The following is a 24,165-nucleotide window of genomic DNA, read 5'->3' as shown; positions in this document are numbered from 1 at the left end:
TTACTTGATGCAATACTACGATATGTCTTAAAAATATTCCCTAATATAATATATCACATATCCTTGTATTACATATGACCTAAAGTTAATTTCCGCCAAATCTTTATTTGCAATTATCTCGGGACTACTTTTTTTACATATTCTAGTGTTGCTTTGAGGCGACGATATCTAAAAATATATGGGGTGTTCCATTGAAAAAATCAAAGATGTTTTTTTTTCTATACAGGGTGTTAAATAAATAAGCGAAAAATAGACGGAGATATTTCAATGAGTGATTGCTTGTAAAAAAAATATGAGAAAAAGTTTCTATAAACAGGTGTCCGGAAACGTACAGTTTTCAAGATACAGGGTGATAATTTTTTTTTTCCATATTTTTTTTTTAATAATAAAAAAATATTTACTCGATTCTTTTGAAATTTGGCAGTATTATTTGTTGTATTAAGAGGCTAATTTAGCCCTAATTAGATTAAAATTATAAGGTCCAGTGGCCTCCCGGGGGACATCTTAGCAAATATTATTGGCAGAAAAATGTACGCCACTGCCCTTTTTTCTTTACTTTAGTAATATTTGTTGTTTGATTAAGCGTTTAAAAATGCAACTTTTTCGCCTCTTGTATTATTTTCGTATGTCACTTCGCTTTCAAGAAAAAAAAAATCGTTTTATTGCATGCCACTGAACAAAATTGGTTTATTAATTTTTGGTAAAAAATCACAGGTACCTTGGAAAACAAAAAATCAAAAACATTTCTAGGAGCTTTTTATTGCAACAACAACTACAACAAATGTTGGAAATGTCCGACATCCATTTCTGTACACCCTCTGACTCGACGAATCATTAAACGACGCTCTCGAACTAAAATCGAGGTCTATTTCTTACTTCTTCGCAAGCATTTACAATTGTATTTCTTAGCTCTTTTATTGTTTGTATGGGACTAGCATAAACCAGACTTTTAAGGTGTCCCCATAAATAAAAATCTATTAGATTTAAGTCAGGGGAGCGAGGTGGCCATTGAATTGGTCCACCTCTTTCAACCCATTTTTCCCCAAAGGTGTTATTGAGATCAATTCTAATCATTATACTAAAATGAGGAGGAGCTCCATTGTGCATAAAAGTTATTTGATTATGTACATTTGGAGGAACTTCTTCCAGCAGTACGGGCAATTCTTGTTGAAGACATTCTAAGTAAGATTCGCCGTTTAATCTTAAGGGTAAAAAAAAGGCCCAATCAAATTGTCACCAACAACACCCATCCACACATTTAAAGAAAATTGCTCTCGGTGGCGACATTGTACGTAAGCAAGGGGATTTTCGTCACTTCATACCTATTATGCAAATTAGCAATACCATTACGTCGAAATCCAGCTTCGTCCGTAAAAAGTTTTATTAAAATTTCTATTATTAACTTTTTCGTAATACCATTAGCAAAACTGCAAATGGAGCAAAATCTCTTGATAGTAATGCCTGCACACGTTGAACATGATACGGATACAAAAGTTGTTCAGAGAGAGCCTGCCAGACAGTGCTGTTGGAATGATTATCCCCTCATCGAGCTGCTATAGTCCGGGTACTTACAACAGGATTTTCTTCCACGGCACGTAAAACTGCCTTTTCAAACTTAGGCGTTCTTACGGACCTCGGCCGGCCTCTATCATTTGTGGGAATGGCAAAACTTCCTAAGTAACTTTATTGTCAAAAATATCACGAAAAACAAATAAGAAAGTTTACCTTTTTCCCGCAATCTACGGTCTACGCTTCTGCATACAGGCGTCTCGCTGCATAACAATTACTGTAAGCACGTGCATAGTCTGTCATTTTTCCAAAACTGTAATTTTCCATCACAAAAACCAAGATAAAAACTTTTTAAAGAAATTTCACCAAGAAACTTAGGTAAATAATTATTTTTTAGGAGAACTGACGCTTGTCAATGTCAAGCCTCTATGCAGAAATGATTTTTTGTTTTCCAAGGCAATTTTGTCCAGTGGCATGCAATAAAACGGTATTTATTTTTTTTGTCGAAAACGAAGTGAGATACGAAAAAAATACAAGAGGTAAAAAAGTTGTTTTTTTAAATGCTTAATCAAACGACAAATATTAAAGTTAAAAAAAGAAGTGGCGTACATTTTTTTGCCAATAATATTTGCTAAGATGGCTCCCGGGACGCCACTAGACCTTATGATTTTAATCTAATTAGGGCTAAATTAGCCTCTTAATACGATAAATGATACTGTCAAATTTCAAAAGAATCGAGTGAATATTTTTTTTTATATTATTAAAAAATTAATATTTAAAAAAAAATTATCACCCTGTATCTTGAAAACTGCATTTCCGGACCCATATTTGTAGCAACTTTTTCTCATGTTTTTTTTACAAGGAATCGCCCGTTAAAAGATTCTTGTCTATTTTTCGAACACCCTGTATAAGCGGCAGCTTTGCAGTACTTAAAACATTTTAGACCAATAGAGCATTGTCTATTTTTATAGTTACCAAATTTTCGGAAAAAATATTACGTTTTGTTTTCTATATACAGCTAACCATTGGTCGTCAATCACCCTGTATAACATAATTTACTGTGATACCGTGATATACATAATACTGTAAAATTTTCCGAATCCCTCTCGACTTAATGGTCAAGCATCATTTTTCAAACCGGAAAAAAAAAGCTGATATGAATAAATCACCGGAGCGGACCGGCCTTCCGCACCACAGATCTAACTCGTCGTTAACCTTTTTTGTATCAATTTAAATAACGTGAGATGTGATCCTTGCTGCCACGGGGATTTTAAAGGGATCGGACGTTTTAATCCGACCCCTAAGGGCCGTTTGTCACGGGTCGCTCTCTGAGACGGGCCGGCATCCATAATGGAGTTATCTGAAATAGCTCGCCTGCCCGAGGATATTAAGATAAGCCACAGTCAATTATCAGACGGATTTAAGGGGATAGCTTGCGGTTTTTACCGAGATTCAGCAACGATCCTCTCGGGAGATATACAAATTTTGTAATACGGAAGGTTAGTTTCATTTTAGCAATCTGGGTTTTATTTTAAGGATTCCTTGAAGCAACTCGAAAATGATGAATCTGTTAAGGGAATTTTATGATTTGAATTGTGCCTGGAAAAAGCACGGATTTTTAATTAGTTATTTGTTTTATTAGATATTACGTCAGTTTTTAAATAAATAATTAAAGAGATAGTGATGGTGAAGCACGTGGTTTAAAAATGAACCAAGAAGGAAAATATCTAAAGAAATCTTATAGTAGAACAAATAGAAATGGCGTGAACGGCTTTTAGTAGGATTCAAAAACTTGTCTGTAATTGAAACATGCATTTAGAACTCTAAGAATTTAGAAGTGCTAAGATAATACATACTTTTAGCGTTTATGGTGATTCATTTGCTGAGAAAGGTCAAATTGGATAAGCTTGATGGAAAATTTCACGGACCGATAAACTTTCCAAGGTTGACTTACACGTCTGAGAATCGAAAAAGAGAAGAGATAAAAAACATTAAAAAAGAGAAAGCTCGAATATCTTGGGAATGTAGTAAGAGGACGGAAATATGTGCTTCTCCAAGGCATAATGGAGGAAAAATTAAAGGAAAAAGGAGTCAAGGTCAAGGAAGAAGAAGAACTTTATTTTGGAACAGTTGTCAATAAAGTGAGAATTGCCTTGATGATTTCCAATAATTATTTTCCATTCCATAAATTAGAATTTTAGGCTTGATTATTAGAAACTCTAAAATCTTTGACAATCTTTTTAACATTAACTCCTAAACTTTTCATATTTTTTTATTCTTGAAAATATACAGCACAAATTTCTTAAATATTTTTGGTTTAAATGCCAAGGAATGTATCCGGAAGTCGGCTTTTCACATTACCGTTTGCTTGAAAGATTTCATTTAAGATCTTTACATGGAAGAAAAAAATCAGCAGATCTACAATTTTTACGTAAATTAATTGCCTCAAGCCTTTTATTTTGTAAGACCTAGAACCAACATCACAAAATTATCACCTTTACGAAGAGCTTGTAATAAGTGCAACTCCACACAAGATCAGTGTGATATATATTTAACTGTGGATCAGCCAATATTAAAATAATTCGCTTAGTTTAGATATTTTTGTTTTCTTTTGTTAAATAAATAAATAATGTGTAGTATATCCATTTAAGTTATGCATGCTTTAGAATACATTGAAAAAGAATAGTTACAAACTGTTGTTGTCGTTGTTGTTGTTTGACAAGTTTTCTTAAGTTTAATTAATAATAATAAGCTTGTTTTCTTTTATTATTGCGGTTAAGGTCATTTTGCCTTATGTCTTTTATCGTGAGGACCAGTCGTAAGCCTAAATAAAGTTTACAGGAAGGTAGACAAAAACCAAAACAATAAATAAAAACTAATCAACCAAAAAAATGTAATATTTTTGAGTTATGGTACCTTGGTACTCTTAGTCTGCTCTCAAGCATACGCTTTCTGAATTTAAGAATTTTGTGATTAAAAGATGGTTACATTAAACTTTGACTTAAAAAAATAAATGTTGTTTATTTAGGATTATATGATTATTAACAACACTATTAGATTATAACAATACTGACTATGTGAATATCCATTGATTTAAACTGGCTTCTTGATTACTGTGCAAATACAACCCCCTTTTTTTTAAATATTAAAAAAATGTCATAGTATTACTTTTTCAAGGAATAGAAATATTTTTAATTTTAATTACAAATAAGATAATATTTGTCTTTCTAAAGTTGGTCATATACAAGATCTACAGTTACATTTGACTGTAAATCAACTCTCGAAATTTATTGTTATTGATTTAGTAGCATCAGTATGCTTTAGATTACTAGGATATATTTTTTAAATTGTGAAAACTGCGTGAAAGTTGGTTGAACATTGGAAACATTTATTTTTGGAAGATTAGAATTTTGGTTGCATTATTTGGAGCCTAAGTATAGAGTTTACATTAATCATTTGGAAAGTATTTAAACCAATTTTTTTTAAACCAAATTTACTGATTTAGTGGAATTACACTTTTCAATAAGCTTGTATATAAAGGTGTTTTATTTTTGTATAAAGTTGTTTAGGGTCCTCTGAACACTCCGTCTATTTTATCACTTTTTAATTTTAACATTCCTCAAGCCAAACTTAGATTTAATGAAATATTTTTAATTCTTTTTAAAAAAGACGAATTCCGCTCAAAATTCTTCATCATGGATAGCAAAAAGCAGCAGTACAGATTAGACTCTTTTACAAATGCCTTAAAAAGAATACTAGAATATTTTTTTCCGTTTAGGTTGGGTTACTTAAGTTATTTAGTTACATGATTTTGTAAATATTGCCACTTAGAATGTATCAATTGTAGATGTTTATTTAAATTTAGATTAGTGTCAGTTTATATTGTGAGTACTATTTTGAATTATTTTACCTGTTTTATCCCCTGTCTGGTCACTAATAAATAAATAAATGTATTTATTAAAAATAAATTAAGCTATTTTTTTATAGGAATTAAACCAAAATTTATTGTGTTATTTTGTGATTAAGTTTAATATTATAATAATATCACAGAATGATTTTATGAGTAAAATTATTTTATTGGAATATACTGAATATTAAGGTTAAGATCTGCTGTAAATTTGTGATTAAATGCATATCACATTTCTCAAATTATTGTCTGAAAACCCAAGGAAATAGGAGTAAAAACATAAGGAATCTATATAAGTATGTTAAGGCAGAGTAGTGGTTTATTGTGATGGTGTTTTAAATTATTTTTTTATAGTTAAATAATATAATTTAATTTTTATTCTTTATTAAAGTTGCTTTTAAATGCATTATTTAGCAGTAATTTTTTCTACTTAACTATTATTAAAATATTAATATTTTAATAATAGTTATAAATTTTTATTTATAACTTAATCCTTGACATAAAACAAATACAGCTATTATTCATCTCACTTTTGACTTAGCACTAAATATATTCTATAGACCAAAAGCGATTTGCATACTACAATAAAAAAAATTACTTACAATACAAAAATACTCGCCTATTAATTTAACTATTTTATTTAATGAAGACTGCATGTCATTTAAGAAATATTCACCGTATCCATTTAAGTTATGCATCTATTTATGCTGAATTAATTAATAATTCATTCATAAAAGTTGTTATGCATGTCTACAAACCGCTATTACTTTTCCAATTTTAAAGCAAACAAACCCAGACCAATAATGACACGAAACCGTAGAACGCAATATGACACTTAAAAATCCAATTTCGTTTCGGGAAAAACCATTTTACACGAAATAACCTTTCATTCTCGTCTGTTGCTATTATCAGGAGCGGTCGTTCATTTTTAAGCAAAACACGTGATAAAATGAAATAAACCAATAAAAAGTAGAAAAGCACTTTTATCAGATTAACATTATTAAAAATCTAAAAAAAGATACTTTACCTCGTTACTTTCGACACTTTCCATTCGTATTTCAGGTCCTGCCTCTTTCAGAGATCCCTTGCGATGCTCCAGACCGTTTTTATTTTCCCTATTTTCTTCGGATTTGTCGCATTTGGGGCTAAAGCTCACTTGATTTGGGTACTTTAGGGGCGATCTGTGATTAGGAGTGTTATTTTCTGCATCTAGAAAAAATTTTTATTTCGTTCATGTCAGCGAGCAGTTTTTGGAAGTAAAACATTGTAGTCCGATGTGAAACATTTAGCAGCCATGCCGAACACGCGTGGCTACTATTTTAGTTAATTTACATATATCCAACAAGGGTTGGGATTATTTTGTAATATGTAAATTTTATGGTTTTATACGTGCAGATTGTACTGAAAAGTCGTTTATGGGCCTTTTAGGTCACAGTTTGTAAAAAGAACTTTTGTGCTGGCCATTTCTATATAATAAATGTATGAAATAAGTTTAATTTATTATTAATTGATATTTATCCTTTCATATATTATGTAACAGTATACCTATAAAACACCCAAGATGTTATTCCTAATCATAAAATATTAGGGATGTAATTCTCGACTTATCGAAAATCACATGTTAAAGAGACTGCTTGAAAAATAAAATAATAAAACATTTTATTCCAATATAGGAAAAGTTCTAAATTTTCCACAGTTTGTCCAACAAGAAAAAATAAATTGATTTTCTTTAATCCTATTACGCTGCAAAAAGAGTCGTTAACGGACGGACGGTGAAACTCTTAATGACGCAAAACCGGATTCTTGTTTCGGTATTAACGAAAGCATTAACTGATACATCAATTCCCGAGGCCAATATTTCAAAACCTATTATCCGCTTCCTAATTCCGAAAATAAACCACATCCGTTTCCGCATCAAGGAAAATTTTCCCGAACTAATTTCGAGTACCATTCGAACAGAAATTCGCTCTTTGTGAGAATTAAAACGAGAGAGAGAGCACTTTTCTTATGTGTTTAACGGATCTTTTTAAGAGGGTAGGAAATAAAGGGGTAAGAGTTCGTAGTCTACCTTATCTTTTTTATATTAAGTGTCGAAAGGGAGGAATTACTTGTATAAAACTCACCCTCTTAGAAGTTATGTACTGTTTTTTACATTTTGTTTAAATGATGCGAATGTCATAATTTTAATATTTGATTAAAATTTGGCTGGTTTTACCTTCATGTTTCTTATTTTCCGTCGTGTCCATTTCTTGTGCTACACATTCTGGCATAGACCGATGGCCTGTTCTTACAACTTCCGGTTTTAGGTCTGATTGGCCCACTTGTCCCACTATTTCAGCTGATCTTGATAAACCTGTTAAAAAGATATTATTATCTTTCCCTTTAGTGATATTGTTATGCATAATTTTTAATGACATAACCTAGTCATAACCAAAAAAAAAACGGAAATTTTGGTTATAATGATTTTTTGACATTTCTCGTTTAATGTAGAAGTAGATTTTAATATTTTCAAGTAAAGATCTGACGCAGTTGATATATTTAATTTAAATATAAAGTCACAACGTCCAATAATTTCCATATAAAGGCAATAAACCTGTTTTTTAACATTTTATTTAAAACATTTTACCTATAGATATTTGGTAATGAAATATTGAATTATATATGTATATAATGGAGAAATAGGTTTTAATATTACCCATTAGTTCTAGCTTTTTGCAAAAGAAAAAAACGATTTATTGAAGAAGAATCTATATACAGTATAATCGCCGTGGAGTTTATATCTTTTGTTACGGTCTTTTAAATGTCAAAAGTTTGATTAAAATCAGGCATTTAGTTCACGAGTGATGAGCATTTAAGGCATTTAAATCAAATTATTGGAGTATAGACTTTCTAATATGATTCCATGTTTCTCTATTCTAGGCTATTTGGTACAAGTTCAGGCCTGCCGCCTTGTTAGGTCCTCATAGCTTCTCTGTTTGGGCCTGCCTGCACTTCTTTTTTCTCCCCATGGTTACCATCTTGTTCATTTAAAGGTGGTTATTCTTTGGGTCATATATTGTACATCTGAATACAGCTGAGTCATTCTCCCTGATCCATTTGTTGGATTTTTTTAATTTCTTGCATACTCAGTAATTTTTTTTCGATGGATTTTTTATGTACTTGCATTTTATGAATTGTTTTCTAGCTTATCACCCAAGTTTCTACGTCTTAGGTTATTATAAATAGAATGCATTAATTTTTAAACATGTTTTAACTTTCCATATGCCACCCACCCTCATCTGATACGTCTCTCTATTTCTATGTTTACTGTTTTTGTTTTGTTAGATTTACGAATTGTGCTAGGTATATGTATTACTCTACTTTCTCTATTAATTGTCCCTGAATAGTTAGTTGTTATGGGCGGTACTTTCGTTAGTCATATTTTTTTATTGTATTCATTTTTAATCCTACTTTTTTTGCCTATAGCGTTCGTCTTTTATCATTTCTTGTAGTTCCTTCTCGTTTTCTGCAAATAATAAAATATCATCTGCAAATGTTAAATAATTCAGTTTTTCTCCATGTGTGGTAATTCCTTCGATACATCTTGCTGAATATATCGCATCAACTAAGAGTAAAGAGTTTTGGCGAGATAATATCTGCTTTCCGTTGAAAAGCTGGCGTGACACATTCTAGAAGATTATGCTCTTCCCTGGTGCTTTGCTGCTTTTCATCTTATTAAGTGCTTCTCTATTTCTTGTAGAGCTATGTTAAGTAGCTCTTCGAAGCTTACATTTATGATAGCTTTCTTGATATTTCAGTTTTCCAGCATGTTTGTTTCGTTGTGGATTTCGCTCTTATAGGGAGAGTGTAAGGAGTACTCACTCTTTGGAATCTCTCTTTCTGAGGGTCATGAATCATGGATCATCGCTATGAAATGGTGATTCTCGTATGTGACGGTCATAGTTATGTGAGAAAAGAACATTTTTAGGCGACTAAGGATGTAAGAAAGGAGTAAAATGGGATAGCAATCAAAAAAATTTATTTATTTTTTTAAATCACTTTTTGGCATAAATCCTTAATTGAGACCTAGAAATCTTTAATGATTGCTATAAAATTGCGATCTTTGTATGTGAAAATCATAATTATGTAAGAAAAATAGCTTTTCCAGGCGATTAAGGACGTAACTAAGGAGAGAACTGCGGTAGAGACCCAAAAAATTATTTTTCTTTAATTCACTTTTTGGCATAAATCCTCACCTGATAGTTAAAGATCATTGCCGATTATAATAAAGTGGTGATTCTCGTATGTGAGAATCATAATTACGTAAGAAAAATAACATTACCAGGTAATTGAGGGGTAAAGTGAAAAGTAAAATACAGTAGAAACCCAAAAAAAAAATTTACTCGCTTTTTGCCATAAATCCTCACATTTTGTTGTTTGTTACTTCTATATTGCCTTGTTTCTGGTCGTATTCTTCTAATTTCCTTCTCAGTTCTGCTTTATATTCGTGATTAAACTCTTTGAGGTTATTAATATGTTTGTTTGTTTCCTGCTTTAGACTTTTATGTCTCTCGAATTTCAAATTAAATTTAACTTTACATCTACCCATTCTGTGCTTACTTTCTGTCGAGAATTAATTTATCCCATCTATGTCTTGTACTATGTTTTTATGCTGTGCGAATATGTAATCGAATTCATTCTTAGTTTGACCGTTTAGACTTACCTATGTCAATTTTCAGATAGGCTTTTTTTGATAACGAACAAAATTCTACGAAAGATTAAGTTGTACAGGGTGTTTGACTTAGAATAACAAAATTTGCAATATAATTTCTCTTAGCAATTTGCCCAATATTTTTTTAAGATATAATTATTTCTAATTTATATTATTACAGTAAGTATTAGGTATAGTAACTCAATTCTTAACTTTTTTAACATCTTTTTTCCCGAAGCATCAATATTGAAAAATATTTAAATTGTTCAGCAAGGATGAACATTATATTTTATTAAAAATTGTATTAAAAAGTGAAAAAAGAATAGATAGTAAATTGATCGAAATTCCATTTATATCTTGGTTTCTGGGGTAGAAAAAATTTGTTATTTAGGAAAAATTAAAAAAAAAAAAATTAAAAAAATTATATCGAAAGTTTTCTGTAAAGGGGCTTGAGATACATATATTTGACTTAAAGATTTAAAAAAAAAAAAAAATCAAAGTTTCCTGTAAAATCTTTAGAGCTCTTGGAGAGCACAAATTTAAAATATATATTTGTCCAAAATCTTCTTTAAAACCTCCGTGGCTTGATTTCTATAAAAAAAAACAAAATTTTAAAACTTCTCGTTCCTGTGGAATTCGAAGGATTTCAGATTTTAAGAATGTGGATTTTTTTTTTTAAAAACAACTGCCTGGCAATATATTTTGTTTTTTTTTTCAAGAATTAAAAAAATATAAATATCATTATAGGTAGTTTAAGTCAAACTCGTTAAGCTGGAGAATGTTATATAAGGTCTGGATTTTTATTAAATTCATGCACGTGGATGAATCAAAACATTTCCGTAAAACCTTTAAGGCTGTTAAGATGCGCTAATAGAAAATATTAAATTATATACGTAAAAAAAATTATTAATGCAATTAAAATAATAACTTTTTTTTTTAAATCTTTGTTTTGGGTACAAGAAATTTTAGATTTAGAAAATATTTAAAAACTAACATTGACGTTTTTAGTTTTTTTAAATTGCCTTTAGGGTTATAAAGAGTTGGTTATTTAGAAAATATAAAAAAAGCAAAATTTAAAAAAATTACTGTAAATAGCCTTTAAGACTGTTATGAGGCTCAAGTAAATGGCGACTTAAAAAATTACAAAAAAAATTTAATGTTTCCTGTAAAATCTCGAAAATTTCAAAACTTTTTATTCCCGTTGATGTTGACATGACATTGTATCAAGAATTTCTGATTTAAAATATTAAAAGGCTCCTAAAAAACCTCCAAGGCTATTAAGATGCACAAATAGAGAATATTTGTTTAAAAAAATTTGTAAACATTTTATGTAACTTGCAAATTCTCCAGGCAAATATATTAAAACAATTTACAATTTTCCAATAGTTTATTATAAAACTTCCAAGGCTATTACGGTGTATAAAAAGTGATGTAAAAATATCAAAATAAAAAACATTAATGTTGAACTCTGCGTTAAAACCTGCATGGCTGTTAGGGTATGAAAAAAATTGTAGAAAATTCAGAAAATATGTTTTTTTTTTAAATTAAAATTTTCATTGTCAAAAGTTTCCTGCAAAATTTTAGTGGCTCCCTGTCACGTTGTACAAAGTATTTAAAATTTACTTTACAAAAAAAAAATAATGATTGCCTATATTTTCTGTAAAACCTGCAAGCTGTGGCTATTGGGGTATAAAGAATTTGTTATAATTAGAAAATATAAAAAAAAAATAAATTAAAAAAAAAATAAAGCGCTTTACGTCTTAGTTTCAAGCATATAAGTCCATAGGGTTAAACAAATAATTTTACACTTCAATTTTGAAAAACAAAATATTACCTATTAAAACTTCAAAAATTATTTTTTTTAAGTTTTATATAAACGGAACTTTACAATACTTGTATAAAAAAATTTTCAAATTTTCAATTGACAAACTTTTTTTATAAAATCTGCGTGGCTATTAGGGTATAAAGAATGTCTAAATAAAAAAAATATTTTTCCAAAAAATTCAAAATTTTGATTTTTGAAAGTTCCTGAAAAAGTAGCTGTCTTGTTTGGGTTTGTGCAAATATGACAGGTAGTGAAAAATGTAAACTTCTTGTCATTGGTAAAGACGACCGCGGTGCATTAAAAATATTAAAAACCTGCCTGTTATTTATAAAAAGAAACAGACGCGCATGGATGACTTCAGACATTTTTATTAATTATTTGAAAGAGTGGGATGAAAAACTAAGACGTCAAAAAATAAAAATATTGCTTCTAGTGTACAATTGTGCAGCTCATCCAAAGAATGTAGATCTGAAAAATATCAAATTAGAATTTTTGCCTCCCAATTGCACTTCTGTCATACAACCAATGGATCAAGGCATAATAAAATGCCTGAAAACCTATTACCGTAGATATTTTATGTATCGCCTAATTCAAGCATTGGGTAGTGAGGAAACGTTCAATCTAATAATTCTAGACTTGATAAAAATAATTGCGAAATCTTGGAATGAGGTTTCACAAAAAACGATTCAAAACTGCTTTCGACATGCTGGTCTAGTAAAATCGATCGAGGAGTTTGATTCAGATGATTCAGACTTGCCTCTGAATCAGTGGTACGAGAAATATAAAAGTGTTGATGATGATGATGACTGGGATATTCCGCTAAGTTATTAGTTGCAAAATCACTGCCAAGACGTAACTACTGTAGAAAAATTTCTTCCTAAACTAGATAATTTTACGACCATCGACGATAATCTGGTAGCAACAGAGACCTTAACGGATTGCGACATTATTGCCGAAGTTATAGAATCAAACTGTTCAACGAATGATTTAAGTTCCGATAACGAAAGCGGCGATGATGATGGACCAGTGAACGAACCCATTCCAAGTTATTGTGATGCACTTTGTGCAATTAAAACTGTTATGAATTTCTTACAATATACTGATTACGGATCTGATGATACAATTTTACAAGCCTCGTTAAAAGTTGAGAAGCACATCGAGAATTTCAAATTGTGTAAAAAAATCAGCAAACAAAAATAACACGTTATTTTTTTGAAAAATCGTAACTAATAAATAGTACAGATTTATTTTGATTACATATGTATATGTATCCTATTTCAATGTTATATGTTACATATTAATATTATATCTTTTTTTGTATTTAATACTTAGAATGTATTTTTTGTTAATTTAGTCCTTTAATTAAAACAAATAAATCTTTACATATTTATTTTTATGGGTTTATTTTATAGCGTATACCTCCGGTTTTAAAGTACTAATTTTATTCACCCTAGAGGGTACGTTATAACCGGAGTTCACTGTATATCATCAATGGTTATAGGGTTGCACAAAGAATTTGTAATTTAAACTCAAAAAAAAGAATCAAGATATTGAAAATTTTAAGTTTATGGACGGAGATGATTGTATTATATTTAAAATTACAAAAATTTCAAATGTAAGTTTCATCTGAAACTAATAATCATTTCTCCTTAAACAAACATATCAATTTCTGTTTATTTACCTGAGTTATTAAAAAATCTATTTTCCAACGGAGCACTCTTACAACCATACAGCAAGGCCTTCTTATTCAACTTCGCTTGCTCTTTTGTCGTCCTACCAGCCCCAGGTACATAACGGTAGGGCGAGGGCGGTGCAAATGCCCTTTGAACCACCCTTATCCCCATTCTTACTGTTGCCCGCTTATGCAGCTTCTCATCCATCCTCTCAGCTAAAAAAAACAAAACATTTACAGCAAACAATCCCAAAACCTTTATCAAATATTTATATATCATTTCAAGCAATACAAATGTAAATTTCTGTTTGTTTACCCTATAGCATAGCCCTTTATTGGTAAGTTTCTAGTCCCAATTCAATTTATTCCTGCACGTATATCGATCCAAAAAGAGGGAATTTATGTAGTGGCGCACACAAAATATAAGTAACAAACTTGAAACTTTTAACGACATAAGTTTCAAGAGCAATTTTATATTTTTAACGTTGTAAAGTTTCAAGTTAACGAAGATAAAGTCGGTGTAATAGTTTCATCAATCATACTCTTAAAATAATTTACTAGATACCTTTCAGCTTTTCTATTTAAATTGGCCTTGGGCGGAAGTTTTTTGCTCATTTAGTTAGTTAAGTAAGCATTTTAAGGCTGATCTTCATATAAGGTACATCAGTTACTCTCAAAATAAGCAGCACATATTTTGGTAACCGTGTAAACTGGAGTAGGGTAATTTTCGTTTAAAAAATTATATTTGATTGTTATCCTAATAGTTGTTCTAAAGGTGAAGTCATATTTGGCCATTAATACAGTGCACAGCATGCAAACAGTGTCTTTATGGAAAGTGTGGAAATATAGATATGAGCTACCCGAGAAAGTCAACCTGAAGGTGCAATATGTCAACGTTAACTTAAACTAGATCAGTATTAGATATACAGAGAATCAGAAACCGTAAAAGGCTTGATGATTTCTTTTTGATCAGGACTTGACTGCTGCTGAAATCAATAACACTTTACAGTGTTTGGTGGCGAAGACGAAGGAAAAGGATTAATGTCGGGATAAATACATTTATATTACGAATGAAAAAAAATATATATACAGGGTGTCCCAAAATTAGTGGACGAAACGCGAACCCTGTATTCTTTGGTCAAAAATAACCTCACTTTTTGCTATAAATATATATCGGCAAACGCCCCCCAAGGAAGCTACGCCCCTTTTAAAGGGGGCACCTGAAGATGGTTTTTTCCACTTATTTTCGAAACGGGTGAATATAAAAATTTTAAATTTTGGTATTCTCCCAATTTTGATATGCTGAATTTAGCTGTCATTTCATAATTTTCATTATTTAGTCAGGTGCATATCATTTAGCGGGTGAGCCTAAAAAAATACCTAAAAAAAATTGTGTGCAAAGTTTATGTTTTGTTTTCTCTAAATTTTAAAAATTTGAAGCTTTTTACGTAAAAAAGTACCTCTTGGTCAATAACTCTATGAGTTACCATTTTCGAGAAAAACGCATTTAAAAATAACGCTGCATAGTATTATTTTCACTACCAATTTTTATGAAAACTTAGTAGCAGGCTTTCGAAAAAATTGACACACGCATAATGACATTAACATTTGTTGTAATTAATTAGTTGTCATTTTGCATTCAAATTGTTAATATCTTTTTAACTATGGAAGACTTTTCGACCCGTGAAAAAGTAGATATTCATTTTATGTATGGGTTTTGCAATGGAAACGCACATGCCGCTGCACGAGAGTATCGGCGGTTTCCTGCAAGAAGGCTTCCACATTGGAAAGTTTTTGTTAAAATTCATAGAAATTTACTTGAATATGGATCCTTCGAACGTGGCCGAATTTAATTGAAGAAAACCCTCAAATATTATTGAGAACCTTAGAAGAGATTACCAATATCCCAAAGTCAAATGTAAGTAAAATTAAATATGATAAATTATTAATTAAGTACCTAATTTATTATCCAAAAAATTAAATTTAAAGTACTTAGAACTGAAAATTGAGATTGGTATAAATAGTGTTGTTATTAATTATTTTCGTTGGATCGCATAAATTCATTTCAAAATACTCTAATTACTATAATTATTATTATTTACTTTATTTACTTGGATAAGTCTTATCACAAACATCAAACACCTCAAAACAAATCCTTTTGACGACTAGCTAGAATGTTTAGTGGCTTACTAAGGTTTAGGCTTATTTCCTATGCAATTTAAAATATTTAAAAATAATTTCAGATTGGAAGAATGACTAAGATATTAGGATACGATCCTTTCCATTATAAAAGGGTTCAGCAGTTAGAAGAAAAAGATTTTCCAGCTCGAGTAGACTTTTGTCATTGGATTTTAAACCACCCAAATCATCGTCAAAAAATTTTGTGGTCAGATGAGGCAACTTTTTCTAGGAGTAAGTGCTTTAACAGCCGTAATACTCATTTTTGGAGTATCGAGAATCCGAGAGTAGTTCGACGAACTAACTTTCAGCATAGATTTTCCTTTAACGTATGGGCGGGTTTGATAGAAGATAAATTGATAGGCCCAATTATTTTGCCACACAGGTTAACTGGTCGTCATTATTTAAATTTTCTTTAAAACAATCTCAGAGATTTACTGGACGATGTTCCCATAGAAACTCGGCTGGAAATGATTTTTCAGCACGATGGGATACCAGCTCACTACAGCCGACAGGTGAGAAACTGGCTGGACAAGAATTTTACAGGCAGATGGATAGGCCGAGGTGGTCCAATAAACTGGCCTGCACGATCGCCCGACCTTAATCCTCAGGAATATTATCTTTGGGGTAATATGTGCAATATTATTTATGCCACCGAAATTGATACTCCAGAAGAGCTTCAGAGGCGAATTTTTCGCAGCTGCAGGCCAAATAAGAGAAAACCGATTTGAAATTCTTAGATCGACCCAAAACATTCAAAAAAGATCCAGGTTATGCATTCAGGAAAACGGAAACTTGTTTAAACATTTGCCTCAAATAAATTAGTATTTTTATCTGTTTGCAATTTTATTTCTCAATTTACTTTTGAAGCGTGCTTTTGAGTTTTAATAAAAATTGTGATTAATAATACTATGCAGCGTTATTTTTAAATGCGTTTTTCTCGAAAATGGTAATTCCTAGCGTCATTGACCAAGAGGTACTTTTTTACGTAAAAAGCTTTAAAATTTTAAAATTTAAAGAAAAAAAAAACAAAAACTTTGCAAACAATTTTTTTTAAGTATTTTTTTAGGCTCACCCCCTAAATGATACGCACCTGACTAAATAATGAAAATTATGAAATGACAATTAAATTCAGCATATCAAAATTGGGAGAATACCAAAATTTAAAATTTTTATATTTACCCGTTTCGAAAATAAGTGAAAAAAACCATCTTCAGGTGCCCCCTTTAAAAGAGGCGTAGCTCCCTTGAGGGGCGTTTGCCGATATATGTTTATAGGAAAAAGTGAGGTTATTTTTGACCAAAGAATACAGGGTTCGCGTTTCGTCCACTAATTTTGGGACACCCTGTATAGGTATATTTATTTTTATTTTTTCTTTTTTTTTATACTGGCGAGAAAATAATAATTGTTTAGTTTGTTTTTTAAAGGTAGCACAGGATAAGACAAATTTTGAAATATTTAACGAGTTAACAGTATTGGCGAGATTATAATATGAAAAACTTGTTTTAAAAAGTTCTTTTCTATGTTGCGGAATAGTTAGCAGATGTAATTGTCTAAAGCGTCGGTGGTTCGAAACTGGACTTTACTGTATAAATATGAAGGTGTATATTCAACTACAACCCGCTCACAAAGCCATTTGATACAATAAAAATAATAATAATAATAATAATAATAATAATAATAATAATAATAATAATAATAATAATAAAAATAATAATAATAATAATAATAATAATAATAATAAAAGGACAAGATATAGAGAATTCAATATAAGGCAGAAAAGAGAAACAATTCAGAAATTAGTTGGTAATCTGCACTATAACCTATTATTTTTTGAGTAATAACATTATTCTTATAATGGCCCAAAAACTATTAAAATTTTCATGAATATAATTCTTGACCTTTCGATTAAAGACTTTCTGATTAGTTATATTCTTAATATCAGAGGGGATTAAGTTATAAAATTTTGCTCCTAAATCATCTATAAAATGAAGGTTAATTTGCTTATGATTCTGTGGAAAAGTAAGATTGTTATGCATATTACTCCTGGTACCTTGGGAATGCGTGATTTATTTTATCGTTTCTTGTAGTGTTGACAGTGATACTAGTAAAAAGTGGTCTGCTCGTATTGCATAAGGAAAAAGATATATAATTTGTTTTTTCCATGTTAGTCGTGAGTTTCTGGGTACATAACCAATCTCTCACCTGTCCAAAACCCACACGCAAAGTATTTTTTACTTTTTCCCATGTATTGCTTCTAAATATTAACGTCATGTCATCTGCAAAGCTGACTATTTGGCCAGATATTTTTAGTTTAAGCAAAGAGTTTATGTATATGACAAATAGAATTTTGTCCCATTATTGTACCTTGTGGCACATCTGTGTTTATCATCTCTGGATCGCTGAGGGTACCATTTAGTTTGACGTATTGTTCTCTCTCTTCAGAGTACCTTTTTTGCTAGACCTCTAACCCCATAATGCTCTAACATATTTAAAGGATTTTATGAGGAACAGTCCTTAGCAAGATCAATAAAAACAGCTATGCACTTTTTACCATTGTTTAGGTTTTTAGTGACTTCTGATGTTACTTAATACATATATAGCATATGCTGTACTGATACTCTCTGAAAATCTAAATCGATTATCCGATAAAACTCCAAGTAAATTCAAAAACGTTTTTAAACGATCTTTAATGCATTTTTCTAAAATTTTTGAAAAATTGTTTATTAGGCTGATTGGGCTCATGGGGATCAAAGTTACACCAGCTGCTGCTATGTGTCCAAATGTATATTCGTCTTCCTATTCCAGAGCAGTACAATACGATAATAACATTTTGGTGGTGAAAGATGCGGAAGATGTGTATGAAAGATAAGGAAAAAGTAGATTTAAGTGATGTCGGCGCTGGCTTGTCATTGAGTGAGCCTACAAAAAGGTGAGGAGTTGTTTTGAGATGTGGTAACCCAAATTCAAACAAAAATTTGGGATAATTACATATTATTAGATCTTCCTAAGCCATTGAAAATAAGACAAAAGGTAGTGGAAAGGTAATGAGTGTGATTACATCCCCTGACTGATCGAGAAATTGTGGGCAAAATTGAGAGGCAGAACAACATACAGAGGAATTCAAAATTAATGTCATACAAGAAAGAAAGGTTATCAATAAAACGTTTAATTTGGTTATTGATGTTGATTCAAACACTTTTAATGAAAACGAAAAAATAAGCATTGATTAGAACATATGCTGGGTGTTTAATGATTACAATATTCGAAATTGCTTAAAATGTTGCCGTTATGGATATTTTTCCAATGATTGTAAAGAAAATAAGGTGTACGCTATATGTACTGGTGAACTCGATGACAAAGAATGTAATGTGGATGTATCTAAATGTGTAGTATGCAGATCAAAAGTATGACACCCTTAACTTGGATGTTTATCTTACTGCACGGGATTCAATAATTGTAAGGCATATGAAAGCATTGAGGGCCTCCAACGAAATAGATATACTAAATAGCAATTAGATTAAAATGTTGTATACAACTCCAGTCTATTAAAGCTTCCAAGGCTTTTTAAACAATACCGATGGTATAATTAATAATTATTCTATTAAATGACTGGCAACTTAAGATCTTGTTCCTCAATGAAACTCATGTGTCAAAAGATACTGAACTAGAAAGAGGAGTATAAGCTAGAAAAGTCTACGACAGATAAAAAACTGAAACAGTAATTGCTTTAGTAAGAAATGACATTGTAGGGTTGAGAGAAACTAAAGTTCAATTTTACAACTTTAATTTATAAAAACTAATTCTCAGGATTTATATTTAATTACTCTAGAAAAATTATGAAAAATATCCTATTAGTTCCTAAGTTATACCCAAAAATGTCTACTGATACATAAAAAACTTGATGTTCTAATATTAGTTCTCTGAGACTGTTTTTGGTAAAAAAAATTATAACTTAAAAAATAATTGATCAATTAATTTATACTGCCTTGCTTAATGAAAGCGCCGTAACCAAAATTTTTCGATTTTTCGTTTACGGCACTTTCGATATTTATCATCCCTTCGGCAACTTTTGGCGTTGGCCAAAAAGCCGTATCTGAACATTAAAGTAGAATAATATCGTAATCTTAATTGCCGTATATGCACAAATTTTAGTTTCCGTTAATGAATTTGCCGTAAACCACAATTTTTAAAAGAAATTGCCGTATCTACATGTGTGCGTGCATATACGGCAAATCACCCAAACATTTTCAGCATCTTCGACAGCGATCTGCCTAAGACGACGCCGTATCTGATTTGGAGGTTAGGTTTTTGTTTTTAAAAAACATGTGTTTTGTAATGATCGCAGGTGCAGAAATTAAACAGTCCGGTAAAACAGTAACGTGATTAATAAATTTTAAACTTACATTTAATTTTTATTGAGAAGTGAAGAGCATTAAGTGCAGGAACATTAATCTCTCGTAATATTTTCATTACGAGATAATGCTCGTGATATTATTTTAGCAATAATAGAAAATCTATTATATTTAGTAATATCCGAAACCTCAAAAAAATATACCAAAAGCAAAACGTTAAGAAAACGGAAAATCTTTAATACTTCCCTATCTGAGCGCATAGTTCCAAAACGCCAAAAGAAGATATTAAAACATTCAGTGAAACCATCTTGTTCCGACCATTGTTTGCTTCAGTGCAATACGAAATTTAGTCCTGAACGAAAAATGTCGATTAACCAGCAATATTGGGAATCCACAAAAGATGTCCAACAAAATTTTTTAATTAGCCATGTTAAAAGAGTTTCTATTAAAAAAAGGAGAACAGTTGTTGTTGCGGCAGAGCCTTTAAGAAAATCTACGAGTTTTCATTATTTTTTGAAAGACGAATCAGGTGTTCTCCAACTAATCTGCAAGGTTTTTTTCTTAAGTACATTGGGGTATTACCCACATGATGATCGATTTTTAAGGGCAATTATGTCAGCTACAAATACAGATACTATTATCTACAAACCTACTCGTCGAACAAACGTAACTCCAAACCAAAAAAATTGATCGTACGGTTATTGTAGAACACATAAATTCATTTGGGCCAACTATCTCACATTATCGGAAAGCACATGCCCCAAATAGACGTTAACTTCCGTCAGATATTAATATCATGGCTATGCATAAACATTTAAAACAGAAATATCCTAACATACCTGTCTCATATCAAATTTATCGTGAAGTAGTAGCAGGGCAAGAAATTTCCTTTGTAAAACTAGGACATGAGGAATGTTGGTCCTGTGAAGTTTTTGAACTACACTGTAGGCAAGTGGGGCGTGATAAAGAAAGGATAAGTGATGAATGTGATGTATGTCAAAAATGGGCTTCCCATAAACAAAAGGTAAAACTTTCAAGAGAAGCTTACCAAAGAGACGATGATTCAAAGGACGATTCAAGTAGTTTGGTAGTATCTGCTGATCTTCAAAAGGCAAGAAAGTGGTTAAGTAATTAGTTTGTAAATTAATTTATAAGATTTGTATTTTATAGGTGATTATGCTGCCAATGGTAGAGATGTTTAAAGAAGTAATCTTCACCCAAAGGATTATCATCTTCAATGAGTCGTCGAGATTACGTTTTGGCTAGACAATTGTAGCGCACAAAACAAAAATTGGGGACTGTTTTGTTTTTTTATATATATGGTAAACTTTGATGACATCTCAGCACAAAAAATTGATGTGAAATACTTCGAACCCGGTCATACTTCCATGAGGGCGGATTCATTCCACCACCAAGTCGAGCATTCATTAAAGAAAAAAGGGAAGGCGTATGATTTCAAGGATTTCAAAAGGCCAGATCGGAGAGGTCTCTAGTCACCGTTGTTATGGATACCCAATACTTTTTTTAATGGGGTGATTATACATCACAGTACAAACTGAGTAAAACATCTCCTCGTCCATATTTGCAGTCAATGGTTCATGTCAGATTTGAAAGGGGTAAATACACCCTGGAGTATAAAAATACTTTTGATTCTGAATTCCTTACATTAAATGTATTAACAGCCAAATTTTCTAAAACTGGAATCCCACCTCCCAAACCCATACAAACACCGCGCGGTATTTCCAAAGAGAGAAAGGAAAATCTTTTGAGTAAGCTTTCTGCAATTATTCCCACAAACAGATTGCAGTTTTGGAAAGAGCTACCAGTTTCCGAAAATGTGGATATGTGTGATTCCGATGATGAGTAAGTTCATTGTTATTTTAATGTTCATGTATTACTACTCTAATAATACGTTATATTTAATTTAATAAAAGTTTAAAATAATTTTCGGACTGTTTTTGCTAAAAAATGTATAATCTAAAAAATAATTGATTAATTAACTTATATCCTTCTCGCATCGATTATAGTGATAAAAGTGAATGCTACTTGTTGCAAAGATCAACGAAATACATGCGCGTCTTATACGATATATAAAACGATATGTCTATTAATGTCAAAAAATCGATCCGACCATCGTTAGTCATGAGTTGTCTCTCTCGCACAACGCCCCAGCTGGCTGAGTGTGATCGAGAGAAAATATAATCCTATACTGTCTATAACCCTGTCTAAAGGCAGTAGCGTAACATAAATTCCATCATTAGAAATTAATACAAAACTGGACAGACATTCGCTACAAGTTAAAAAATGTGCGATGAATGTGAATAAATGAACCGTCTTTATCTGGTTACCACCGACATTTTTTATCTTTTTCAAAAATCTATGTATAGTCATCGGCTAAGTTCATTTTAAAACTTCAGAGATTGGAGGACACAAAGTCAGTGGTCTCAGATTATGTTTATTTTTTAAAAAACTATTACACTTGTTTCGCTTACTAAGTTCATTCTAGCTTTCGAAATTCCAAATTTAATTTTTTTGTATACGGGGTGATTAAATAATGATATTTTTAATTCAATTTTTTTCTATTTTTTTAAAGCGAACGTTATGTATTTAGTAACGGGTCTTATCCTCAATTTGATACCAACAAGTTTGCCTTTATCTCTTATTATGCGTATTATATCATGAGAAAGTTTGCTAAAAAGGTAGGGTTTATTAATAGGGTAGGCCAAAATCTGTCAATGAACACAAAAATTACTTTATATAATACATCTCTACATTTATAAACAATTAATATTTTATTTAACTCTTTTATATAATTTATTGCAATATAAATTCTGTATTGCAATGCAAAAAAAATTCAAAATAGAGCAATGAGAACCATTTTAAAATGTAACAGCTATACGCGTATTAAAATAATGTTAAATGATCTCTTAAATATGTTGTTCGTCCAATAACGAATTTGGTCCTTTAGTATTTTTACTTCTTTTTACAATACACGTTTAATTTTTATTATTAAGTGTCAGTATTAGATTTGTAATTTTATATTTGAAATGTTTGTGCGTTTCTTATTTGTGTCTAAATGTTACGTGTAATTTTAATAATATCGAATGTGTTCCCACTATGGTAAACTTCTGGGCTTAACTGACAAGTGAGTACATTCCATTCGTTCACCTTTGACTATAGTGACTTTTACGCATTTAACACCCAACGCATTTCAGTTAGCACTGATGATGGCTCATACGCTGAAAGCGCTCTGCTAAGCTTTTAAAATAAAAATTGCTCTGAATACATCTGGTTTGATTGATTTGTATTTTCTTATTTGTATTTACTTTTTTAGATATCTGGTGTCTATAAACAATATTTTTTTATATCTAACTCTTATCTTTATTTATGTTGTAACCTACTATAATATTAAAATCCGGTAATTTACATATATCGAAATTTGCTTAATAAATAAATATATTATTGTTAGTTTTTATGAATTATTATCCTTAGAAGCAAAATGGTAATAAACCGATGTGACAATATTCATATTAATTAATTTAAAAGTTAGTCGTGGGATGAAAAAAACCCAAAAAGTTTTTTTTTCTTTCAAGAAACTTTTATCCAAATTCGACTTAAAAAATGAAACTCGAAACGGCCATTTATTTTCCTTAAAAGCTCATAAAACCGAAATTTTTCTCTTACTTTTAACTGAATGATTTACGTCCGGTCTACACCTTTCGGATCAAAGTAAATAGGGCGGCCAAATTGAAAAATCGAATGTTTTATGTCGAACCTTCAGGAGCGGTCACGCAGTGTTGCCTAAATTGGCCAATCAATCTTTTAAATAATGAAATTAGTGTCACGCAGCGGCCTATTAAACGACCGGCAGTCTGCTGCCATAGTTTTTAGATGCGAATAAAAAGATATTTACCAAAATCTCTGTTTTAGCAGCATTGTTTGTTGTATCGTGGTTGAAATTTAATTAATTAGTGGATAATATACAGTGTATAAAGGCCAAGGACTTTAATCTAATAATTTAACATTGTT

The 24,165-nt window shown here is 30.9% G+C and overlaps 2 protein-coding genes across 2 annotated transcripts in view; one reads left to right on the top strand and one right to left on the bottom strand.

The window, feature by feature from the left end:
- The window catches only part of LOC126733989 (arrestin homolog), a 212,904-nt gene that overhangs the window by 40,000 nt on the left and 148,739 nt on the right, over positions 1-24,165 (bottom strand). Inside the window, exons 7-9 of the mRNA XM_050437496.1 lie at positions 13,613-13,819; positions 7,632-7,769; positions 6,444-6,625 (exon numbers count right to left, since the gene is read on the bottom strand). Of these exons, the coding sequence (XP_050293453.1) occupies positions 6,444-6,625; positions 7,632-7,769; positions 13,613-13,819 (527 nt within the window). The remainder of the gene's footprint in view (positions 1-6,443; positions 6,626-7,631; positions 7,770-13,612; positions 13,820-24,165) is intronic.
- Positions 1-24,165, top strand: part of LOC126733991 (14 kDa phosphohistidine phosphatase-like) — a 169,798-nt gene that overhangs the window by 54,309 nt on the left and 91,324 nt on the right. The gene's annotated exons all lie outside the window — the stretch shown is intronic.

Source organism: Anthonomus grandis, chromosome 3 (assembly GCF_022605725.1).
Source record: "Anthonomus grandis grandis chromosome 3, icAntGran1.3, whole genome shotgun sequence".
In the NCBI taxonomy this organism is placed as follows: domain Eukaryota; kingdom Metazoa; phylum Arthropoda; class Insecta; order Coleoptera; family Curculionidae; genus Anthonomus; species Anthonomus grandis.
The sequence above is the reverse complement of the archived record's forward strand: the minus strand, read 5'-3'. Positions and strand labels throughout refer to the sequence as shown.